Source organism: Muntiacus reevesi, chromosome 6 (assembly GCF_963930625.1).
Source record: "Muntiacus reevesi chromosome 6, mMunRee1.1, whole genome shotgun sequence".
Taxonomy (NCBI): domain Eukaryota; kingdom Metazoa; phylum Chordata; class Mammalia; order Artiodactyla; family Cervidae; genus Muntiacus; species Muntiacus reevesi.
In genome coordinates, this window is record NC_089254.1 from 106,328,582 (window position 1) to 106,352,341 (window position 23,760).

Genomic DNA, 23,760 nt, shown 5'->3' on the forward strand with positions numbered 1-23,760 from the left:
CCCCCTCCCCTGCGGCCTGCGCCCCGGAGCCGGATTTCCTCCTGCGCCGACCTGGATCGCTGACCGAGCGAGTGCTCGCCGCGTCGTGCCGGAAGTCGGGAGCGGAGACTGAGTCCGGGATGGCGGGCCAGGTAAGGCGAGCCCGGACCGCGCCGCGCGAGCCGGGACCCCGCCGGCAGCCAGGGAGGACAGACGATCGCCTCGGCCGGGCCTGCCCCGAGCGGCGCTGTGCGGGCCTCGAGGGCGGAGGGCGAGCCTGGGACCCGCCAACTTTGGCCGGGCGAGGTGCGTGGGAGTGGGGGTGCGCAGGATTTGGTGCAGGGAAGTCCAGGATCTGGGACGCCCCCCCTTCCCTTCTCCCCGTCCCCGCTGTGTACGCGGACTTGGAGCTGCAGCTCCATCTTTGGAAACTCCTTTGGGTTAAGCGTCACCATCTCTTGGCGTGGCTTTTTATTATAAATTATCCTGGAAGCGATGGGCATGGAGGCCCAAGGAGAAAGAGTAAATCTGGGCACTTTCCTTCTTGTTAGGATCCTGGGATCCCGGCGGGGGGAGGGCATGAACAGGGTCCCAGGTTTTTAGCCATTAGGTGAGATGTGTAGGTTCCAGAACTACAGGGGGAGCAGGCCCCATCTGTCATTGCCTGGGGCCAGTTTGTTGGGTGCAAGTTGTGTGCAGGGCGGTGAAGGTGCCAGGAAACATGATGGTACCAGTGGGGACTGGCTGGATGTCCTTTTGGGGGTCCTCTGCAGCCAGCTCTGTAACTGTGGCTCATGAGCCTGGGCCAACCTCAGGCAACTGTCGATTCCACGGTCTGAGGGCCCAGGAGCGGTGGTGATGAGGGGCTGGGGCAGTCTGTGGCCAGGCAGCGCAGCAGTGTGCGGAGACCTTGATGGCATTAATGCCCCACGAGCTCCTGGGAAAAAGCGAGAAGCCAGGCAGATTAGGGGACGACAGAGGGTGAGATGGTTGGATGGCATCACCGACTCAATGGACGTGAATTTGAGCACACTCCGGGAGATGGCAAAGGACAGGGAAGCCTGGAGAGCTGCAGTCCGTGGTGTCGCAGAGTTGGACACGGCTGAGCCACTGAACAACAACCGGCAGGTTGGCGGCTGTGGGAGCAGGGGCAGTCTCCTCTTCAGATCTGGCCGCACGGTTAGGAAGCCGAAGGACACCCTCCATCACCACCCCCGTCTCTGCTCAGATGTGCCCAGGGGCCCCATGCTCAGGCCTCCTCAGACCTCAGTTTTCTTTTCCATTCAGCGAGGGATTGCATCACTGATTGTTCAGATCCGATGTCCTGGGGTGTGTCCTCACACTGTGTGTCTTCATGGAGAAGTTGCCTGGCCGTGGCCTTGGGGGCTGGTAGGTCACCGTCAGATGGAGAGGAACAGGGTGCACCTCCTGCCTTCCTGTCTGACGTGACCCCCAAGTGCCCAGGGGCTGTGGGAGCAGAGGCCACAGGTCGGGGCGGCAGAGCTCGGGGTCTGATCTGGAGGCTCAGGACTGAGCCTGAAGCATGCCAGGAGAGTGGGTTTGCTCTGGGAAGGACCTGCAGGCCGAGACTGTGGCCTGAGGGTTTGCACATTGTGCTCGCTTCCTACCTTTTTTGTGCACGTGCATGCGCACACACACACACACACACACACACACACTCCTCTGCTTTTTTCTGGGTGAAGGCGGCTACCGATAGAACCACTTACCCTGGCCACAGTCAGTTCCCATTCCCAACTTTGTGGGGCAAGAGTTTATCTTTTGGCTGAGGTAGCGAGTGGCCTGGAAACCATGTCTTCCGGATGTCTAAAAGAGCTGGTATATTTAGCCAGAAGACAAAGAGGCATTTGGGGTCAGGAGTGGTGTGTGTAGCTGGAGGTGGCTGACTGTGACCTGCCAGTGGACGTGAGGCAGACAGATTTGGCTGCACGAGCAGGAATCACAGCAGCACCACATCCCAGCATTTGTTCTGGGCACTTTTCTTACAGTAGTTCATTTACTCTTCACAACATCACTATGAGAGAGGTTCTTACGATCCTCCTTTTATAGATGGGTTTACTGAGCCCAGAGCTAAATGTGAAGCAAAGCAGGGATTGGGATTCCAGCCACCTGGCTCCTGGGGTCACGCTCAAACCTCCACACATTTAGTTTGTGTCCCAGAACTTCTAATGCCAGATTATGCCAGCCACAGGACTGTGGTGAGCCCCCACAGTTGCTATGGGTATTCAAGTAGAAATTGAAGAGCCCCCTATTGTAAATGGAAAAGAAAAAAAAAACTGAGTTAATCACTCAGTGGTATCCAACTCTTTGCAACCCTGTAGACCGTAGCCTGCCAGGCTCCTCTGTCCATGGGATTCTCAAGGCAAGAATACTGGAGTGGGTGGCCATTCCCTTCCCTGGGAGATCTTCCCCACCCAGGGATCAAACCTGCATCTCCCTATGGCTCCTGCATTGCAGACAGCTTCTTCACCGTGTGAGCCTAGAATAGAAGTTGGCATTAAATGCTCACTACCCCTTAATGGTATTCTGCAGTTGTTGGTGATTTCTAGTTCATAGACATGCTGCGGTGGACAGCTCGCCCCTGGGGAGAGGAGAGGGTCCCATTACTGGAGTAGTTTTCATTTCTGGCAGCCCAGGCAGGTTCTGCCCAGTCTCCAGGCAGTGACTGGACAGCAGCTCTTCCCCAGCCCTGTGATTCTAAACTTAGAATGTGTCAGAATCATCTGGGAAGCTTGAAGATGTCAACTTCTGTGTTTTGAAAACACTGAACACAATCGTGATTTAGTTGAACTAAGATAAGGTGAGAAATTCAGTCCTCAACAAAGGTAACTGTGAACCTAATATGAACCTAAAAGCTCTTTTGTGTTTTCAGTTGTTAGGTAGTAAATTCTGATGGGAGAATAAGGACGCAGACGGTTTTTCACTGGGTTTGCTAAATAGAGAAGCTGTCTGTTGACGTGAACTAGCTGGTCAAGAGAATCGCCACTCGGCTTTGCTCAGTTCCCCACCTGCTGCTACAGCCAAGGCCGTGCTATTAGACTCAGCCATTTAGCAGTGGCTTCCCTGGCAGCTCAGATGCTAAAGAATCTGCCTGCAATGCAGGAGCTGTTGTTCAGCTGCTAAGTCGTGTCCAACTCTGTGACCCCATGGACTGCAGCACGCTAGGCTGCCCTGTCCTTCACTATCTCCTGGAGTTTACTCAAACTCATGTCCAATGAGTCAGTGATGCCATCCAACCTTTTCATCCTCTGTCCTCCTGCCCTCAATCTTTCCCAGCATCAGGGTCTTTTCTAATGAGTAACTCTTTACATCAGGTGGCCAAAGTATTGGAGCTTCAGCTTCAGTCCTTCCAGTGAATATTCAGGTATTAGGAAGATCCCCTGGAGAAGGAAATGACAACCCACTCCAGTATTCTTGCCTGGAGAATTCCATGGCCAGAGGAGCCTGGTGGGCTTCAGTTCATGGAGTCATAAAGAGTTGGACACAACTGAGTGACTAATACATACACACACATTTATTTGTATTTATTTATCATTTATTTGTACTCAAGAGCCATCCTGTCTCCTCCATCACCATCTTAAAAAACTTGTCATAACACGGTGTATTCTGGGCTGGCTGGAGTTCCCATCCTGGAGTCAACCTTTTCTTGGACCTGAGCTGCAGGGCATGAGACTCTCTGTATTAGCTTCCCTGGATTGCCATGAAAGTACTTTCACAAAGGGGGGTGGGGGCTTAAACAACAAATTTAATCTCTCACAGTGCAAGAGGGGAGAAGTCCAAAATCAAACTGTTGGCAAGCCCATGCCCTCTCTGAAGACGCTAGAGAGGATCCTGCCTTCCTCTTCCAGCCTCTGGAGGCGCTGGGCATTCCTTGGCTTGTGGCCCCATCACTCCTGCCTCCCTGGTCACGTGGATTTTTCCTCCCTCTGGGTCTTTCTCTGCTCCTCTTCTTATAAGGAAACAAGTCATACTGGATTAAAGTGAAAGAAAGTGAAAGTGAAGCCTCTCAGTTGTGTCTGACTCTTTGCGACCGTGTGGACTGTAGCCTACCAGGCTCTTCTGTCCATGGAATTTTCCAGGCAAGAGTACTGGAGTGGGTTGCCATTTCCTTCTCCAGATATTGGATTAAAGACCTACATTATTCCATTATGACCTTAGCTTAACTAATTACATCTATAGTGACCCTAGTTCTGAATAAGGCCACATTCTTGGGTACTGGGGTAAAGACATCAGCATACCTTTTTGGGGACACAGTTGACAGTGATCCTAGTTTTGAATAAGGCTACATTCTCGGGTACTGGGGTGAAGACATTAGCATACCTTTTTGGGGACACAGTTGACAGCGACCCTAGTGTTGAATAAGGCCACATTCTTGGGTACCGGGGTGAAGACATCAGCGTGCCTTTTTGGGGACACGTCTCTTGTCCCGTTGCCACTTGCCCGTTCCTACGTGTCAGGTGCTCACCCCGTGCTCTCGCTGCCCGCCCCCGGCCCCCCACCGTGTCCACCAGGGGACGCGGGCTGCGGGCTGGGTCAGCACACCGAGGACAACTGGGGCAGCCTTGCTGGGAGGGAACGAGCCAACTGCCCTGAGGTTGTGCCCACAGGTGTCGATCGCCTTCCAGGACCTGGCCGTGCGGTTCTCTGAGGATGAGTGGCGGCTGCTGGGGGAGGGCCAGAGGGCGCTCTACCTGGACGTGATGCGGGAGAACTACGACACGCTGGCCTCCCTGGGTGAGGAGCGGGCGGGGCCCAGCGTCGGGTGGGAGGGTGACGGCGCAGCACCTCGAGGGCCCAGGGTCGCCCGGGACCTCAGGCGGCTCGTGGGGCCTTAGTCTTTGTTCACACGGTCAGGTGGCATCCGAGAGCCTGGTGCTGAGCTGGGGGGCACCTCGGGCCTTCTGTGCCATTGTTTCTGTGGATGGTACCAAGGGTCTGGGTGTGATTTGGTGGGGGTGCCAAACAACTGGCACAACGGCACTGGTCTTGGAGGTTCTGACGGTCCCTGGGGTTTGGGTGGCCACACAGACACACATATGTACACACATGACAAGGGTTTGGGATGGTCACACGAACATACTCATGTGTACACATGCACACAGGGATTGGGTGGTCACGTACACACGTGAACATGGGGTTTGGGTGGTCACACAGACACATATGTACACACATGACAAGGGCTCGGGATGGTCACACGAACATACTCATGTGTACACGTGCACACAGGGATTGGGTGGTCACATACACACGTGTACATGGGGTTTGGGTGGTCACATGGATAGACATGTACATGCATGTTCATGGGGTTTGGGTGGTCACACAGACACATATGTACACACATGACAAGGGCTCGGGATGGTCACACGAACATACTCATGTGTACACGTGCACACAGGGATTGGGTGGTCACGTACACACGTGTACATGGGGTTTGGGTGGTCACATGGATAGACATGTACATGCATGTTCATGGGGTTTGGGTGGTCACACAGACACATATGTACACACATGACAAGGGCTCGGGATGGTCACACGAACATACTCATGTGTACACGTGCACACAGGGATTGGGTGGTCACGTACACACGTGTACATGGGGTTTGGGTGGTCACATGGATAGACATGTACATGCTTGTTCATGGGGTTTGGGTGGCCACACAGGCATGTATGTACACATGTACACAGGGTTTGGGTGGTCACATGTACACATATGCACATGAAGTTTGGGTGGTCACATGGATAGACGTGTACACACATGTACATGGAGTGTGGGAGGTCACATGGATAGATGTGTACACACATGTACATGGGGTTTGGGAGGTCACATGGATAGATGTGTACATGCATGTACATGGGGTTTGGGAGGTCACATGGATAGATGTGTACATGCATGTACATGGGGTTTGGGTGGTCACACGGAAACACATGTACACTCATGTACATGGGGTTTGGGTGGTCACACATACACGCATGTACACAGGTGCCTGGATGTCTGGGTGCCTGGGCCTCTGGTGTGATGATGTAGAAGGGCGGAGGCCGGCTTCCACTCCCGGGGATGGTCCCGCTTTTCTTTCCCAGGAACGGCGGAGCCGCTCCCCCTCTCTGCCTTCCTATCTCCCTCAGAGCTTGGAGGAGCGGTGGGGGCCCGGAGCCGTGTTGGAGACAGGAAGGAGCCAACCCAGGGAGGAGGCCCCGTGGGTGAGTTATCTGTGCAGATGAGAGCCCCTCGGGGGTCCTGATCCCCATGGGTTGCCTGGGCCCCAGTGGGCTCACTCATGTCCCTCCTACTGTGTGGTCCTCGGCCCCTGGCTTCATTCCCTACAGGACACCATGACCTCAGCACTCCCCACCTCGCCACACCCACCCTTCCCTGACCTTTCACCCCCGACCCCTCTGGACCAGGAGCTGGTATACTGTTGCTCATTGTGTGAAGCACTCAGAAGAAGCCTGGGCTCACCCTGAGAGAGTCTTCGCCCCTCAGGCCCCCTACCCCGCCACCCGAGCAAAACCAGTTGCAGCCCTTGAAGGTCCAGAGAGCTCGGGCGGGTGGATGTGGTCCAGGGGTTGGCAGGAGAGGCAGGAGTCTGGATGGTGGCCGGAGATGGAGAGGCAGCCCTCCTTGGCATCCCCTCCGTGGCCCAACAGGGACAGAGGGACAGAGCAGAGAGGAGCTCTGTTACCCGCAGCCCCCAGCATCTTGGTCCTGCCGTGCCCACACGTGGGGCACCTGCCCTGAACCCAGGTCTTCTTTGCGGACATCGGTGTCTCCTTTGCGGCCCTTCCTGTGGTGGGAGGATTACATGAGACGCAGCGCGTGCCGACTGATGTTGGGGGGGCGGGGGTTCCCTGTGGTCTCTTGGCAGGAGGAGCCCCCCAGCACAGCCTGCACCTCAGCGCCCTGGTGCAGCTCGTGCAGGAGATCCCCGAGTTCCTGTTCGGGGAAGGCAGCCCCGACAGTAGTGGGGGAGCCAGCCTGGATGGGGCGGCTGCGAGCCCCGAGGGTGAGTCCGACGGTGGGCCCCACTGCGTCCCGCAGACGAGTTCAAGCTACCAGCCCAGTCCCTGGGTGGAGTTAACCGTTAACGTGAGTGGCCGGGTGGCAGGCCGGTGGCCTGAAAGGACGCGGACAGGGGAGAGACTGCGGCCTCTGACTTTCTCTAGTGGTTTCGCCACGGCTTCATCCACGCCCTTGGGGCCCCCGTCACGTCCTGCCCTACGTGGCGGGTGAGGCTGTCCCTGTTCTGTAGATGAGTGCCCAGTGGCCTGGGCTCTCCCCATCTCACCAGACTTCTTCCTCCCCCAAGCTCGCAAGGCTCTCCCGCCTCCCCAGGAGTCTGTCCCCCTCCAGCCCCAGCCTGCAGGGTTTCTTTGCGTCCCCTCAGCTGATGGTCAGCTGGGGAAGATCTTATCAGAACAAGGCCACAGCCTGCATCTACATCTCAGAGCCCAGGGATGACAAGGCAGAGGTTATTGACATAATGGTCATTGTTGGTGGAACGTGGCAAGGAAGGGCCAGTGTTGGGGCATTGTACCTCCTGCCAGGCTTAATTCCAGTGTCCCCCTGCCCCCCGCAGCTGTGGCGGAGGACACGTGCCCTCTTCGAGACCTGCTCCGCTGCCTTCCAGATACACCCGTGGGCCAGCTTGGCCTGGCCGCCACGCCCAGCGGCAGCTTATCCAGCAGCACCCCTGGAGCCGGGGGGCTGGGGAGCCCCCGCCCCATCAGTGAGTAGGGCCCAGTGCAGGGGGCCCACACCCTCTTGATTCTTTTCCAGGACTCGGTTTCCTTTATAACTGGGTCCAGCTCCTCGGTGGGGCAGGGGGTGGTGTGTGGAACAGGCCTGGTGCTGGCCTCTGTCTGGGGACCAGCGAGGATTCAGGATGCTCAGCCTCACTCGTGGAGTGCTGTGGGTACCGCGCCTGTGGACCTGACTCTCAGACCTCTCATCAGGGCAGCCCTAACAGCGGGGGAAGACAAGGCTGGCCTTTGGAATTTCTCTGGGTCTCAGTTTATTTTTAAAATGCTTGCAGATTTTATATTTGTCTAAATATCTATTTTTATCTAAACTATTTTAAATTAATATGGCATAAAGTAGCCAGTGCTAAAAAAAATACCCTGTTTAGGGGCTTAACCTTGGTGGTCCAGTGGTTAAGACTCTGCCCTTCCAATGGAGGGGGCGTGGGTTCAATCCCTGGTCAGGGAACTAAGATTCCACATGCTGGGTGACCACCAAAAAAAAGAAAAGCATGCCCCATTTAGCCTGTAGTTTCAGGTGTCAGCTGGCACCTTTGCTCTGGGGTCCCAGGTGTCCAGCTTTGAGAATTGTTGAGTGCAAGGCTGGGACCTGACTTGCTGAGGCAATCAGAGGCTGCCCTCATAGGAGGGTCCCCGGGGCGGGCAGTCTTGTGTTTACATTCACACCAGAAGGAAATGGGGAAGGACTCTGCCACCCATGCGTTGGACGCTGGGAACAAGCCCCTCGTAGCTGGCAGAGCCACCAAGTTCCCAGGACTCAGCTGTCCCTCAGGGAGCAGTTAGAAGCTGGGGAGACCCGTCCTCTGTGTGTGGGGGGGAGGAGCGATTTCTCAGGGTGTGGAGCCAGGGCTGGAAAGGCCTGCCTGTCTCTCCTGCAACAGAAACTGCCGACAAGCCGAGGCCCGTGGAGGAGGGGAGCCCAGGAGCCCCTGGCCGGGAGCCCAGCCCCACCACCTGCAGCCAGGGCAGTAGCAAGAGCTGCAGGAATCTGGAGAGAGGGTCCCCGGGGGCAGGTGAGAGGCCAGCTCTCCTAAGGGTGGGGCTAAGGATGGGGGGGGGCTGGGGAGGCATTGTGTGGCCCCAACCTGGGCCTCCTGACGGCCCTACCCAGCAGACTGCATCCCTGTGGTCACGGGTGGGAAACCTGACCGCGGCTGGCCTTGCAGGAGCTGCGGGCATCTCTCCTGGGCACAGCCCCTTGCAAGGCCTCATCAACTGCCTGAAGGAGATCCTCGAGCCCGGGCCCCAGGGCCCCGAGGGACCGCGGAGCTCGCCACCACCGCCCACCCACAGCCTGGGTGCCTCCCAGCTGACCAGGGCAGAGCTGGGGCCTAAGGGCCCGCCCTGGGCCGGTGAGTCCCTGCGGACCTGTCTCCTCGGGCCAAGGTTTCTGAGCCCGTGGAGAGCTCCAGTTGCTCTCTGTAGATACTTCTCTAAATATGACGTCTTCCCTAAGGATACTTGCCAGCTTAGCTGCTTCAGTATCTCTGGTGTCACATTTCTGGAGCCAGATGGCTGTGATAGGGGAATAGCATGGTCAGCATCATCAGCTCGTAGAAGAAAACTCAGAAATAGATTTTGCCCTGGATTCTTATGGGGTCTTGACTCATCCTAAGGTGGGACATCTGAGAATAAGAGGCTGAGGGGCACTTCTTATTGACACTAAGTGGGATGCTTGGGATGGGCTTTGGGGATGGGGGTGATATGGTGGGGGCTGGAGCCCCAGCCCTGAACTCTGAAGCCTGGTAGCCAGGCAGAGAGTGAAAAGCTCCTTGAGGCTTCGAGCCTCAGTTTCCCGTCTGTAAAAGGGGTAACGGTTCTCACCTTAGAGGACTGTCTTGAGGCTTAGGCGCACTAATAATGTGTGTGTGAGTGTAAAACGCTTGGGCCTCCTCAAATGAAGTTCTGTTCAAGGCCAAGAGAACTGTCTCCAAGCAGTGAGCCAGGCCACCCACTTCCTTCGTTCGTTCTCAGAGCAGAACCTCATCTTCCTTTTACCCAGCCAGCTCTGGGAGGTGTAGCCAGGCATTTTTAAACCAAGCGCTAAGACAGTGGCCCCGCGCAAGGCTGAGTGAGTTGCAAGAAGACCCACATCCCCGGGTTTCCGGCCTTGGACCTTTGACTGATTCCTCTTTCGGTTGTTGTCACCGAGACTGGGGTCACCGGGTTCAGGGGGTCGCATGTTCCTTTTTTCCTGTAGTGAAGACAGAGGCAGCCTCGGGAGATTGTCCCCTCCAGGGCCTGCTGAACTGTCTGAAGGAGATCCCCGAGGCTCGGGACAGGCATCCCAGCCCCTCAGGAGCCAGCGACCCACGGCTGCGGGAGGACCCAGGGGCCTGGAAAAGGAATTCTGGAGGTAAAGGCCGCTGGCTGGGCAGGGAGGCCCCTGGGCATCACTTGGTTCCTTTCTCTGCTCCAAGCAGACCTTCCACTCCCAGACACTCGGGCCCACACATCAGCGTGTCGGCTGGAGTGGGCAGACATTGGGACTCATGCTGTAGAAGGAGCTGGGCGTGTGGGAGGTACATCAATGTGCAAACGTTCCAGGTTGGCTCTTAACAGGAGGAGCTGAGGGTTCCAGAAGGAAGGCGGGAATGGCTAGGAGGGAGAGACAAAAAGCAGAAGGCAGAGCTCCGGGTAGTGCCCATTCCGGGGCTCTTTCTAATGTGGAGGTTCTTGTGATCATTTGGGTTCACCGTGGGTCATCGGTGTTTCAGAACTCTTGATAGAGTTGTTTGGAGGCGGGCCTGCTGGCCTTGGAAGCAGGACCCTGACTTGGTGCTCCTGGGGTGGGCTGGCTTGGCATCACCCCTTGGTAGAAACCTCTAGACGTGGAGGTGGGATTTGGTCCATCTGCTGGTGGTTGGGCAGTGACTGTCTTGGAGCTGAGATGGCTGTGGAAGCTGGGGGCCATGGAAACCCCATCCTAACCCTATAGAGACCTCATGAGGGGCTTCCCACAGGACTCCGACCCCTCCAGACCCCTCCTCCGGGGCCTGGGCCTGGAGCTGGCAGCGTGCTCTCTGCAGTGAAGGTGGAGGACAGCTGGCCCCAGGGACCCCCGGAGCCCACATCCTGTCAGCTCAGCAAGCAGCCCCACGGCCCCTCTGCCGCCAGCAGCCCCAGGAATGTCAGAGACACCGCCCCCACCCAGGTGCGGGTGCCCAGCTGGGGCCCTGCAGCTCAAGGTGAGGCCTGGGTTCGTCTGCTCAAGTCCTCCCGGGTGGGGTTCTCAGGCCCCCACCAAGGTTCTGCCAGCCCACAGGGAAGGGGCACCTGGCTGTCTCATGGGTGGACAGAGGTATCCGCCTGGCCTGCCTTCCCAAGCGGTTGTGGTGGTGGTGGTTTAGTCGCTAAGTTGTGTCCGACTCTTGTGACATCACGGACTGTAGCCCGCTAGGCTCCTCTGTCCATGGGGTTTTCCAGGCAAGAATACTGGAGTGGGTTGCCATTTCCTTCTTCAGGGTCCCAAGTGGTTAATCCCGTCCCTTAATCTCCTTGCTCCTTAACCCAGGCCCTTGCCCGGGGAGCCTTCCATTAGAAGGACCTTGGTTTTGCAGAGAATCCCCAAGTGTCGGGAAGCTGCCCACTGTCGTGGCTCTCTCTCCACCTGGCCCTGGGCCTGGGTACAGCTGGCCTCGCTCCCCCAGACTGGGGAGCAGAGAGCCGATGGGAGCTGGCACAGAGGGAAGGGTGTCCTGCCTGGCAGGCCCCACGCCTGGTGCGGGACTCGCCACCCCTGTGGAAGGGAGGCAGGCCGGGCAGTCAGCTGGGGCTGGGCCGGGGGGGAAGACGGGCCAGAGATGGTGACGGGCCATCTCCCCGTCCCAGCCGGCAGCGCCTCGAGCTCACCCCTGGAAGCCCTGGAGGCCTGTCTGAGGGGCATTCCCCTGAGTGGGTCGTTACCTCCCCAGCCGCCGGCCAGCTTTTGGTCCCGGAGCCCCCAGCCAGGAGACCCCGGGTCTCAGAGGCCCGAGCTGCCGCGCCGCGGACCGCACAGCAAAGGTAGCCCGCGCCGTGGGCTCGGGGTGGCGTTTGTCCTTATGCACGGAACGGGGTCAGTGGGGGGGAGTGCTGAGGATGCCATCAGGTCCCCTCTCCTCATCCCAGGCCAAAGGTGGGGTGCACATGGCCCTGTCTCCCAGCCCCATCTCATGCCTGTCCCCAAACAGCCCCTGCGTTTGGTGGAAGCCAGTTAAACTCTGCCTCCTGCCACCTCTGAGAGCTTCACTGACCCTCTAGGCCTCCGAGGGCAGCAGTTGGGTTTATGTGGGTTAACGAGCTACTGGCTTTTAATCAAGGCCATGAGCACCCTAACCTCAGGGGAGATCACACGGGAGAGGTGTTGGGGCAGGGCTGGGCGCCCATCCGCAGCCCGGCGCCCGGGGGACCTCTTGGCCTGCGGTTTCCCCTCGATGCCAGCCATGCCGTTTCCCCACAGAGGTGGTCGTGGGGCCTCTGCCGCCTCTGGGCCTGCAGGGCTGCACAAGAGACAGCCCGGCCCTGCCCCTGGGCTCCCAAGGCACCCCCAGCAGCTTCTCGTCATCCAGCAGCTCTGACGGGGACCTGGATTTCCAGACCCCTGAGCGCAGCCAGGGGCATCGGCCGGGAAAAGGTGAGCTGGCCGGCCTGAGACTGGGAGTGGGTCCTGGGGAAGGGCGGGGGGCGGCCCTGCCCACCGCCACGCGTCCTATCCGGCCAGTGTCCGAGCCAGGCCTCCACGCCCGGTACGGCTGCAAAGAGCAGACCTGTTTTGGGGTCTGGGATCTGTTTTAGTGACTTGGCTCAGAAGAGGCAGGACAACACCCAAGATCTCTAGAAAGCATTTGATGTTTCTTACTAGAAGCATCAAATATTTCCTCATCCCAGCCTCGAAGAAGGCAGTGTCTGTAACATCTGCCTGACTCTCCAACTTAAGGAAAACGTGTAAAGCCATCTTGGACGGTCCGTTTGGTGCCTGAGCCCCCCAGGTCCGTCCGTGAGGGGACCTTGCAGGGACCTTGCAGGACCTCAACCCTTTCCTCCTCCTGAACAATCCCAGGGCTCCCTGTCTGCCTTGTTCACGGACACCTGGTCCCCCGGGACTCACCTCTGTGTCCTGGCCTTACGCTGTGTGGAAAGGCCTGAAGCCACCCCAGGGGCTCTGCGCTGGGCCCTCCAGGGTCAGCGGATGGGCTTGGGGCCCAGTGTTCCTGCACGGGTGAGCGTCCTTCTCGCGGCTTCTCTGCTGAGCTCCCCATCTTACCGCTTCCCTTTGGTGCTGCGCGGGCCCCCTCCCCTCTTTCCTGCAGCTGCTGTCTGTGGTTCCTTCTCTAGCATCCTCTATTGGCAGACCCGGTTTTCTGAGTCACCCAAACAGCAGGCGACCTCACGCCACCTTGTGGACGTGTCCAGCCCAGCCCCCTAGCTCTCCCTGCGCTGCCCCAGAACCTCACAGTGTCCACGGGGAAGCCACGTGCAGGGCTCTTCTTGAGACACTGAGGTCCCAGCCCCATGATGCCTGGAGCTCTGGCAGCTTCTCTCTTCTCCCCCTCTCTGCCTGACGCCCGCATCAGCAAAGATGCTTTTCAGGAAAGAGCTAGACTGGGATGTGGAAGGAAGGGGCCTTTCCTTTATCTAGAATTTCAGTTCATGTAGTGGCTATAGCTTTTCCAGCGCTGTCACTCGAAATAGGATTTCTGCAGTGTGTTTTTATCCTTGAGTTGAAATGCATTCACATTCTCCTCCTTCACTTGCTGCATCTGTACCCTTTTCTCTCTTTGACTAGCCGCGTGAATAGTGAATAGCTGACGATATTCCAGCCTCGGGGCCCATCTCCCCCGTCAGTGGCCCGCTGGCCTGCTGACCGGCTTCTCTCTGTAGGCAGTGAAGATGAGGAGGCCTCTCCCAGGGCCACCCAGAGACAGGGCTGACATGGGTCTGGGGCCAGGTCTCCGTCTGGGTGCCCTGAGCCAGCGTGACAGGCCCTGGGCTCCAGCTGCAGTGGACCCGGGGCTCAGGCAAGGCTCCTGGGGTTCGCAGGACTGAGCTCTGGCCGGCCAGGACCACGAGTGTTGGGTTTTCACAGGAAGCCCCATGGGGAGCTCCCCGCTCCAGGGCCTGGAGAACTGTCTCAGAGAGATACCAGCGCCCCGGCCGCAGCCGGCCTGGCCCTGCTCCTCGGCCGGAGACGGAGGGCCACGGCGAGCAGAGCCCAGGAACTGGGTGGCAGCCACGGAAGGTAATGTGGGTGGGCCCACGTCCCGGTCTGAGATGAGACGACCTTCTGGAAGCGGCCTGGCCAGAGGCTTGTGGGAGGCCACAAGGCCAATAGCGCTGCTGTCCTGGGCGGAGGGGCGAGCCGGGCCTGGACGCCCAGCCCCCCAGTGCTGCTCCGAGTCCAGCCCTGAGCCAGAGCCTTGGCAGTAGGGAGTCTGTATCCTGGCCTTGGTCTCTGGCACGGCGCTGAGCTGTGGGGGCTCCCAGGAGGCTGGGTAGCTGGGGCCAGGAATAACGAGATCCTGGAGGGTGAGGATGGCCCTGGGAACATCCGCAGGGCCGGGGCGTGTCCCACTTCGGTAGTTTCATACACCAGTTGACCGAAATTTGTCTTCTGAGCAGCACCTCCCTGGCCTGCGTGCTAACTCAGGGCTCCCAGGCTGATGGGCCTCTTGGCTTCTCATTGAAACAGGACTGAGGGGCGAGGCCTGTGAACCAGCACACCTGGGACAGCGTGGGGGCGATGTGCCCGCCAGGAGCCTCCAACTGGCCAGCCCGCAGGCCCTGACCTCCGGGGCCCTGTCCGCCTGTTCCCCACGAGGCCCCAGAGAGCTCGGGGCGGCCAGGCCGGGACAGTGGAGGTGGCTTCAAGACGGTGAGCAGGACTCTTGCCCAGGGACTCGCCGATGTGTCTCCTCCCCTCTGCGTAAAATCTTTGATGAGAGAATAGACCTCCCCCTTCCCCTTCTATTCCTCCACTCCTCTGCTGTCTCAGCCATTCGTGGACTGCTGGCTGCGGGGTGTGTGTGCGCGTCTCTGAAAGCCTGCTGGCTGGAGCGCTCCGAGGTGTGCTGAAAGCAAATGGGGAAAGCAGTGCTCTCATCCAGAGACTGGGTTTCTCTGCGCAAAGGGCTGGTTGTTTCCGTAATACTAGTTGCCTGGGGATGGAGGTCGGTGGGGGCGGAGGGGGGGGAGTTCCTCCGCCTGCTGCTGCAGTTCAGTTGAACTTACAGCAGAATCCTTTCCGAGATTTGCTGAAGTGGGTGGATCAGGCCTGACCTCATTGAGAAAGTTCAGGTATTTGTCATACTCCCACCAGGCAAGAGCTGGTGGACTTAACTGAGCCTCTCCGCAGGCTGCTGGTCCTGAATGAAAACAAGTAGAAAGGGCCGTCTGGCTTATGAGTCCCAGAGCCTGGCTGGAACCAGACTGTTAGTGGCCTCCAGGGTCTTGAGGCTTCTGGAAGTTTCCGCCGTGGCCTCCCAGAGTGGCTGGGGGCCAGACCAGCATCTGGCTTTGCTTCCCTCCACTTCGCGTGGCCACGGGATGCTGTTCAGGCTCCCCCAGAGCTTGTGTGGGGCTGAGCTGGAGGGGAACCAGCTCCTCGTGCCGGCCCACGGAGGCCGAGGCCCTCCGGCCTGTCCTTGGGTTCCCGGACAGAGGACTCTTCGATTGCCGTTTGCCCAGGGCCAGCCACCAAGCCTTCCCCGCTCCACTGCCTGGAGAACTCTCTGAAAGGGATCTTGCCCGGGGGGCCCTTGCGCTTTGCCTGCCTGGCCGGCCTGGGCCCCAGCCCCTGCTCCAGCTCCAGCTCGAGCATCAGCAGCTCAGAAGGAGAAGACCCGAGGCCGGAGCCCGAACTCTGGCAGCCCCTCCTGCAGGGTGAGCTCGCTGCGGGGAGAGGGGGACCAGGAGCCCGGCCCCAGCGTGTGAGCGCCACCCTGACCCCGGCTCTATTTGTGCCAGAGAGGGACCACCCTCCCAGCGGCAAGGGCCTTGGCCCCCCGTCCCCACACCATGGCGGCCCCCGTGCTGGCTGCAGCCCTGGGGAAGGCTTGAGGAGACGCGAGTCCGGGTACCGCTGTAACCTCAGTGCAGGTGAGTCCGGGGTCTCCAGAGGAGGGGGGTGTGTCCCCCAGGAGGGCCACGGGTGCAGGGACAGTCCCACTCATCACTTGGCCTGACTCTTGCTGGAAGGCTCTCTGCCTTTGTCACGCCTGAGTTCCCTATAGGATGAGCCGTGTCCAAGAAAAGAAGGTGGAGATGTTGAGGTCCCTGGGGCCCCAGGGGTGTCAAACAAGTGTGTTTAAAGGCCTGGTAGTCAACTTGGAAAGTCAAAGTGTCCATCGCTCAGTCGTGTCTGACTCTTTGCAACCCCATGGACTGTAGCCCACCAGGCTCCTCTGTTCATGGGATTCTCCAGGCAAGAATACTGGAGTGGGTTGCCATGTCCTCCTCCAGGGGACCTTCCCGACCCAGGGATCAAACTGGAATGTTGTGCATTGCAGGCGGATTCTTTATTGTCTGAGCCACCAGGGAAACCCAGTAAGCTTGGTATATATAATAGGAGAAGGAAATGGCAGCCCGCTCCAGTATTCTTGCCTGGAGAATCCCATGGTAAGAGGAACCTGGCGGGCTACAGTCCATAGGGTCACAAAGAGTCGGACATGACTGAAGTGATTTAGCATGTATGCGTGCATATATATATATATGTATCACGCCTCCTTGTTTCTCAGTCCAGTCCTGACCCAGTGATCATTCCCAGCAGGAAAAGCAGAAGAGAAGGTGGGAGGCAGGTCCCACTCACCCTGGAGAGAAGTGTGCTTGAAGACCCTGGGACTGCCCGGCCCCCTGAGCAGCACTGGAGGAGGTAGGGGTGGGTGGGTTGCCAGGTCCAGGAAGAGGGGCCCCCCAGTACTCAGGCCAGTGACTCCACCCAGTCCTTGGCCTCCGAACAGGCCCTGGCTGGTCCCCACATTCCTCCCTGCCCATGGACCTGACAGGAGACAGCAGAGTGGGCTGGGCATGGACCCCCAGAGCCCCCAGCATGTCCCTGGAGGAGCCTCACCAGGGGCTGGACCTGCGGGCATGGCCCTCTCCACCTGCTCTCTCCAGCCTCCTGGGAGAGCCAGAGGCATCGTGCTGGAGCTGCAGAGGATTCTGGAAACAATGTCCACCCTCACTCAGCCCGCGGGCCCCAGCCAGCTATTCAAGCAGAGATGGGCTTCCTGGCGAGCCCAGTGTAACCCTCTTGCACCTCATTTCACCAGTGCTTGAAAGTTGAAAGTTTTGTTTTGTTTTAGGCCGTGTCCAAGTACCCCCCGTCAGTGTGGCCGTGGCGGAGCTATGCGTGTCCACACCGGAGATGCTCAGTGCTCTTCCCGCACGATCCGCTGTGCATCCCTGCCCTGCCACTCAACTGGGGAGAAGGCCGGGGCCTGGGTCCTGCCAGCCTCCTGGGTCAGCCCACGGGCTCCAGTCCTGGAAGCCGACCGCCGGTGAAGAATCCAGGAGCCTCGGGCCTGGGGACAGAAGACCAGGTGTGACAGGTGAGCTGGGCTCCCATGGCCCCTCAAGTATCGGGAGCCCCGCAGGCACGGGCTGGGAGTTGCGGTTGGGGCTCAGTGTCTGCACGGTCACCCCTCCCTCCTTCCCCGCTGCTCAGCCCCTTCTGACGCGGTGGGCCAGCAAGAACCCCCGGGTCACAGCCTGGGGTAGGCTTTCTCTGAACAGCCTTCCAGGCTCGTTTGGGTCATAAGTTGGAAGAGCCTCACATTGAGTCCATTTCAGCTGGCTTATTTCATTTCAGGGTTTTTCTACAGGAATAGCTGGCTATTTTATGAAAGTACGCAGACGCTTCTTAAGGGCAAAACAAACGCTGAATAGATGCATCCAGAGTCAAAGTTTGGGGTTTGAGGGGACTTTAGTGACCAGTTAGGGAAAATGAGGGTCAGTAGTGAGTGACCAGGTGAGAAAGTCCGCAGAGATGCGTTGTGTATCACCGACCCCGGGAAGCTCTTCCAGACCACGGCAGAAGCGGGCGGGCGGGGCTCGATGCCTGCTCCTCTCTGGGCCGTGCACCCCGATCCTCACGCTTGAAGCCTGCGGTGGGGGCTCCAGCGTGTCGTGGGCCTGGCCTGCCTGGAGGTACATCTGTTTATCAGGAGTGCTGAGCTGGCCCGGGGCCTGTGGACCCACTGCCCCCCCTTGGTTAGAAGGACAGCCGGGACAGCACCTCTGTTGCTGACCCTTAGCCGAGATCCTTCCTGAAGAAAGTGGCTGGGCAGCGTTTGCGTCCTTGGACTCCAGTCTCCACTTTTGCTGTTTGAAGTCCCGGGGGTCCTAGGAGATGCAGGCCGGAGCTGGTCTGGGGACTCAGACTTGGCTGGAGACCAGGTCTGTCCTGCGGCTCCAGGTGGTAACGGGGCTTCCTTATGAGGCTGGCCTCGGGTGAAGACCAGGTCCAGGAGAGCTTTGGGTGAAGGAGTAGGGGACTTTTTTTTTAAAGTAAGTTAAGTCTTAAAGTCCTATGTCTATAATTTGATTAGGGAGGGTAAAGGTCAGGAGGGGGTGGGAACCCCTGTGATTTGCTTATGACTAAGACCTGGATACTAGGAAAGATTGAAATCAGGAGAAGGGGACGACAGAGGATGAGATGGTTGGACGGCATCACTGACCCAATGGATGTGAATTTGAACAACTCAGGAGATGGTGAAGGACAGGGAAGCCTGGTGTGCTGCCGTCCATGGGGTCGCAGAGAGCTGGACACGACTGAGCGACTGAAGAGCAAATAGCACTGGTTGCTGATGCGGCCCCCTTTGTCCCCCCGCTGGAAACACCTGGGCCCTCTCTAGACGCTGCCCGCGGCCTTGCCTCCTGGCGGCTTCTTGAGGCCCTGCCTGCTGACCCTCCAGAGCAGAATTAGCTGCTCTGGGGCCCCACTAGTCCTTTTCCTAGGAGGTGGGGCGGTCACTGTCCTAAGCCAGCTTGGTTTCCATGGAGACCCGGCCTGTGATCTATCTTGCCCGTGAATTTGAGGGGCAGCCTTCCACGTCGCCCAGCCTGAGTCACCAGGACCCTTCCTTCCCTTGTTGGGCAGGGTGACAGACACGCCAGCTGGAGGGACTTGGGGGAGGGAATGTCCTGACAGCTGATCACACTCACCGCCTCCCGCTCTGGTTTCAGCCGGGACCGACGGGGGGCCCCTTCCTGGGGGCGTGCCCCAGCCAGACCCCACAGCCGCCGTCCCTGGGGCCTCGCCTGGCACCTCCCCGCGGCCGCCGTGCCCCTGTGGGACTTCCCTGCGTCAGGAGCTCCGCAGCCTGGGCGCCGCCCTCTCGGAGAAGCTGGACCGGCTGGCCGGGGCCCTGGCCGGCCTGGCTCAGGAGGTGGCTGCCGTGAGGACCCAGGTGGACCGGCTCGGGCGCCGCCCGCGGGGCCTGGGGCCCAAGGGCCTCCCCCGGGGCCCTCGCTCGGCCAGCGGCCCTGCCCACAGACACCCGCCCTACTGGAGGCACAAGGGCCGCCTCAGGCCGAGACCGAAGATCCTGCGGGGGGGCCCGGCCGAAGGCTGCAGGGCCGGGGACCCGTCACCGGGCCTGTCCACTGGGAGGCTCCGTCGGGTGCCTCTGGACACCCCCGCAGCGGAGCCCCCGGGGCCCGGCTCCAGCCCTCCCCAGCAGCCTCACTCCTCGGCCTGCGGCAGCCCCACTGTGCAGACTGTACGTCACCCCCTCGGGCACCCCGAGGCCCGCCAGAGCCCCCCTCCCCTTTCCCTGCTGGCTGCCCCGCCCCCCCACGTGGCTGCTCCGGTGGGCACTGCAGAGGCAGAACCACGGGGAGCGGTGGCTGCCCCACCCAGGACCCCAAAGTGGCCCAAAGATCCAAGTGGCCTGCTGGTGGGGCTCCAGAGAGCCCTTGAGAGCGAACGGTGGGGTGGGGAGCACAGGGACCCAGCGTGGGGACCCCCTAACTGCCACCTTCGTGGACTCAGCCCCGCGGAGGGTGCCCCACCTCCGGCCACTTTGCCCCACTCTAGCAGAACCTTCCCCACGTTGGGGCCATGAAGGGGGCCCCCTGACTCCAGGGTGACCATTGCTCAGGGAAGCCACCATTTGGGGGGCTCGCGTTCCCCAACCACGCCTCTGGCTTTCTTGACTCAGGTTCATTTAAATGTCGCTTCCCCCTCCGGCCCTTGCCACCAGAACTGCCAAGGCAGGCAGGGGGGCAGTGTGCACCCACGTGTGTGTGTGTGTGCTATGTGTGGGCACGCCGCGTGTGCCCGGGGTGCCCTGAGCCGCTGCAGAGGGGCCACGAGAGCACCTCGTCTCAGCACCTGCCATCCTGGCCTCAGCGCTGCGGAGCGCGGCGCCTGTCTTCCTGGTCCACGGGGCTCAGCTTCCCTTTGGGGCAGGTCTCTGCCCCATGGCCGAGGTTGGAGGTACCTGTGTGCATTCTGAATTACTGAAGGTGGTTGCCAAGGGGAAGAAGGGCGCTCAGAGCGGCCACACCAGAGTGGCTGTGTGGCTGTCATCGGCACTGGGGACAAGCTGGCTCCTGCCTTCCTGCCTCCTCCAGAGAATCCAGCAGCCTCCCCGAAGTTGGGGGAAGAATCCCTCCGACTTCCAGGGAGAGAGCGGCGCGCGAGTTGGCTTCCTGGGCCCGTAGTGACAGTCCGCAGCGGAGCCCGGGAGCCTCCAGCAATGCACATTTACATCCTCCCGGTTCAGAGGCCAGAGGTCCAAGGCGCAGGTGTTGGCAGAGTTGCTTCCTCCTGAGTCTGCCCTCGGGCCCTCTGCGGGGCCAGTCGCTGACTGTCGTCGCGTCCCCAGGGCGCTCCCCCTTTGCCCATGCCCCTCAGTGTCCCTTTTGTCTAAGGACGCCATCCGCAGGCCCCCCGTCTAACACGATTGCTTCCGTAAAGACCTCATCTCTAACTCAGGTCTTGTTCGTGGTCCTGGGGTTGTTAGGGTTCCAGTGTGTGACTCTGGGGATGGGGGTGCACAATCCAACCCCCGACTCACATGAGGGAGCGAGCTCATCTTGGTCCTGGTGGGAGGAGGCAGCATGACCAGGGTCACTAGGCCCGCTTTCCTGGGGCCACCAGGCTGCCCTGGGCCCCACCCCTCCCTTGGGGCATCAGGAGTGACCTGCCTGTTGTCACTGCGTTTCTGATCTTTTTTCCCTGATCTTTGCCCACCGAGCCCTTACCTGATCTGAGGACTCCTCGGGACGGTCCATGCGCTCTGGGAAGGCCCTGCCCGGCTGTGCCGTCAGGGAACCAGGCCCGAGCTGGCTTGGGACCCAGGGGGGCTGTAGCTGCAGTGAGTGCTCAAGGGGGGTACCCATTGGCTGATTTGCCCAGTGCACCCCTAAAATCGGATCTTTGGGGACACAAGCAAGGCCTGGCCTGTGCTGCTCATGGTCCCTGTGGAAGGAGCAGGCACTGATGCCGACGGCAGGAGAGCCAGGGGCCGGGTGAACAGACCATCGAAAGGGGGTGTTAGAATGTTTCCAGGACTGGAGTAAGTCCCTCGATGACCGTCTCAGAAGCTAGGTGTATGATATCATGTAAGTAGATTGTTTAAACACACAGCCTTCACAGCTAGCCACAACTTGAGGAAGAATAAGGAACAGAAGAGGTCTAGGCCTTCCGCCTAGAAAGACGAATCCAGCTGCCTCCAGGCTGTGTAGGGAGTGACGCTCAGCGGTTTCAGAGCCATCAGGAGGGTCTGATGGAATCGGCGCTGTGGACCAGGGGTTTGAGCTGAAAGGAGGAGGGCTTGTCCGGCCCTCCGCTCGCCCTCTGTAGGAGTGGTGGGGGGGTGGTGGTGGCCTGCCCGACAGGCCCGTGTGACATTTTAAGGCTCGGTTTTGTGGACTTTGCAAATAGCAGTCTTTGCATCGCCCTGTGCCGCAGGCGCAGAGGAGCACAGAGGCTCAGACGGGGCGAGGGGCTTGCTGGGGGGTGCAGAGCCTTCCTCTGGCCGAGTTAGGACAGTGCGTGCCCTGATACCGCCCAGGCCAGGGGGCTCCCAGTTCAGCTGGACGCTGTGGGAAGTTCAGATCCTTTTTTAAGGATGTGGAAAGTCAGCCATGAAGTGAACGGTGAGAGATTCCGTGAGCCACAGCCTTGTTCATCCCCCAGGTCCACTGCCACGCGGACAACACCCCTCCCAAGTCATGAATTGAAAAGCCTTCTAGAACCACTGATTTGGTGACACTATTGGCAGTTTAGGAGTTTGGTCCTGTGTCTGTCTCCATCTACTTGGTGAGGAAGTGTGGTCACTTTGGTAGGAGAAACCACGGACTGTTGTGAACTCAGGAATTCCCAGGGTCAGGAGGTGGGGGGCAGAGAACCTTCCCTCCCTGGGCGCTCACACACATGAGGGTCCCCCGTGTCCCGACCCCCGCCTGTCAGCCAAGGCCACCGTGAGGCAGCAAAGTGGGAAGGTCCTGCCTGGGTGGATCAGGGCAGGCGCCCACAGCCTCCAGATGACCCCCCAAGGGTCCGGTAGAATGGGGGGCCTTAGTCCCCTGTCTGAGACACCCCACGATGTCACCACTCTCTGGAAGGAGCTCGTCAGGCGGGTGGACCAGGCTTGCTCTCCACCCTCTTGTGTCCTTGTGTTTTAGATGTGGCTTCTATAAACAGCCTCCTGTTGGATTTTGTCTTTTAATCCAACTTGGCAAATTTTATTCTTTAGTCGGAGCCTTTAATCCACTTCTGTGTAATATTATTCTTGATATATTGAGATTTGAATACACCATCTTATTTTTGCTGGTGTTTGTCTCACTCGTTTTGGGCAGGGTCTTCTTTCCTGCTGACAGTGTTGCGGGTTTTGAGTTATTCTTAACCTCCTTGACGAGCCTCAACATTTAAAGAACCAAAAAGGGGAAACATTCAAATTTACAATCTTATTTGGGAAGTTTTAACATAATTTTTCTTTTTAGAAATTGATTGGACAGAGCAGGAAGGATATGGAAGATTTGAGCAAACCATTTCACAAAATTGGGTTGACTGGTGAATAGCTAGAATGTTGCACCACAGGACCACAGAATATTCCTTTTCAAATATACATAAAACAGTTACAAAAATTGACCTTATACTAAGCCTGAGAGCAAGTTTAAACAAACTTAAAATTATTAGAATTATGTAGAATATGTTTTCTGGCCCTACTTTAGATTTAAGCTAGAAGCAAATAACAAAAAATGAAAAATTCTTATATATTAGAAAAGAATTATTCTCCTGAATAATCTATGTGTCAATGAGGAACTCATAATAAATATTTTGAACTGAACTATAAGTACCACGTATCAAAACTTGTAGGATTAAGCTAAATTAATTCTTAAAAATGGGTAGGCCTAAGTGAGTACAAAAAAAGGTAAGGCTGAGAATTTACAAAGAGGACAATAGAGGAAATCCCCCCAAAGGTTAAGGAGATGTAAAGGCAAGAGAAATCTGGGGAGATACAGGTGCACCCATGGCTGATTCATGTTGATGTATGGCAAAAACCATCACAATATTGTGAAGCAGTTATCCTCCAATTAAATTAATTTTAAAAAAGAGTGGAAATTACTGAAATAGCATACACATAAATATATATAGGGCCTTCCCTAGACAGCATACTAAAAAGCAGAGACATGATTTTGCCGACAAAGGTATGTATAGTCAAGGCTATGGTTTTTCCAGTAGTCATATACAGATATGACAGTTGGACCATCAAGAAGGCTGAGCGCCAAACAATTGATGCTTTCATACGGTGGTGTTGGAGAAGACTCTTGAGGGTCCCTTGGACTGCAAGGAAATCCAACCAGTCCATCCTAAAGGAAATCAGTTCCTAAATATTCACTGGAAGGACTGATGCTGAAACTGAAGCTCCAATACTTTGGCCACCTGATGCAAAGAGCTGGCTCACTGGAAAAGACCTTGATGCTGGGAAAGATTGAGGGCAGGAGGAGAAGGGGACGACAGAGGGTGAGATGGTTGGATGGTATCACCGACTCAATGGACAGGAGTTTGAGCAAACT

At 58.2% G+C, this 23,760-nt stretch overlaps 1 protein-coding gene across 3 annotated transcripts; it reads left to right on the top strand.

The window, feature by feature from the left end:
- On the top strand, positions 1-23,089 carry KRBA1 (KRAB-A domain containing 1). 3 transcript variants are annotated; one of them, XM_065939700.1, is made up of 18 exons: positions 1-131; positions 4,605-4,731; positions 6,076-6,195; positions 6,861-6,998; positions 7,572-7,721; positions 8,634-8,765; positions 8,919-9,104; positions 9,953-10,108; positions 10,716-10,940; positions 11,584-11,757; positions 12,194-12,367; positions 13,820-13,972; positions 14,423-14,605; positions 15,418-15,612; positions 15,697-15,828; positions 16,496-16,600; positions 17,034-17,279; positions 18,916-23,089. In XM_065939700.1, the coding sequence occupies exons 1-18, from the start codon at positions 120-122 to the stop codon at positions 19,794-19,796; spliced, it is 3,489 nt and encodes a 1,162-aa protein (XP_065795772.1). In that variant the 5' UTR covers positions 1-119; the 3' UTR covers positions 19,797-23,089. The 3 variants fall into 3 exon arrangements, with proteins under 3 accessions (XP_065795772.1, XP_065795773.1, XP_065795774.1); XM_065939701.1 differs by having other exon boundaries at positions 16,499-16,600; XM_065939702.1 differs by having other exon boundaries at positions 4,623-4,731.
- The last annotated feature ends 671 nt before the right edge of the window (positions 23,090-23,760 follow it).

Coding starts and splice junctions, on each gene's coding strand:
- KRBA1 (XM_065939700.1), top strand. Junction 12,368..13,819: donor GGGGCATCGGCCGGGAAAAG/GTGAGCTGGCCG, acceptor GGGTTTTCACAG/GAAGCCCCATGGGGAGCTCC. Junction 17,280..18,915: donor CAGAAGACCAGGTGTGACAG/GTGAGCTGGGCT, acceptor CTCTGGTTTCAG/CCGGGACCGACGGGGGGCCC.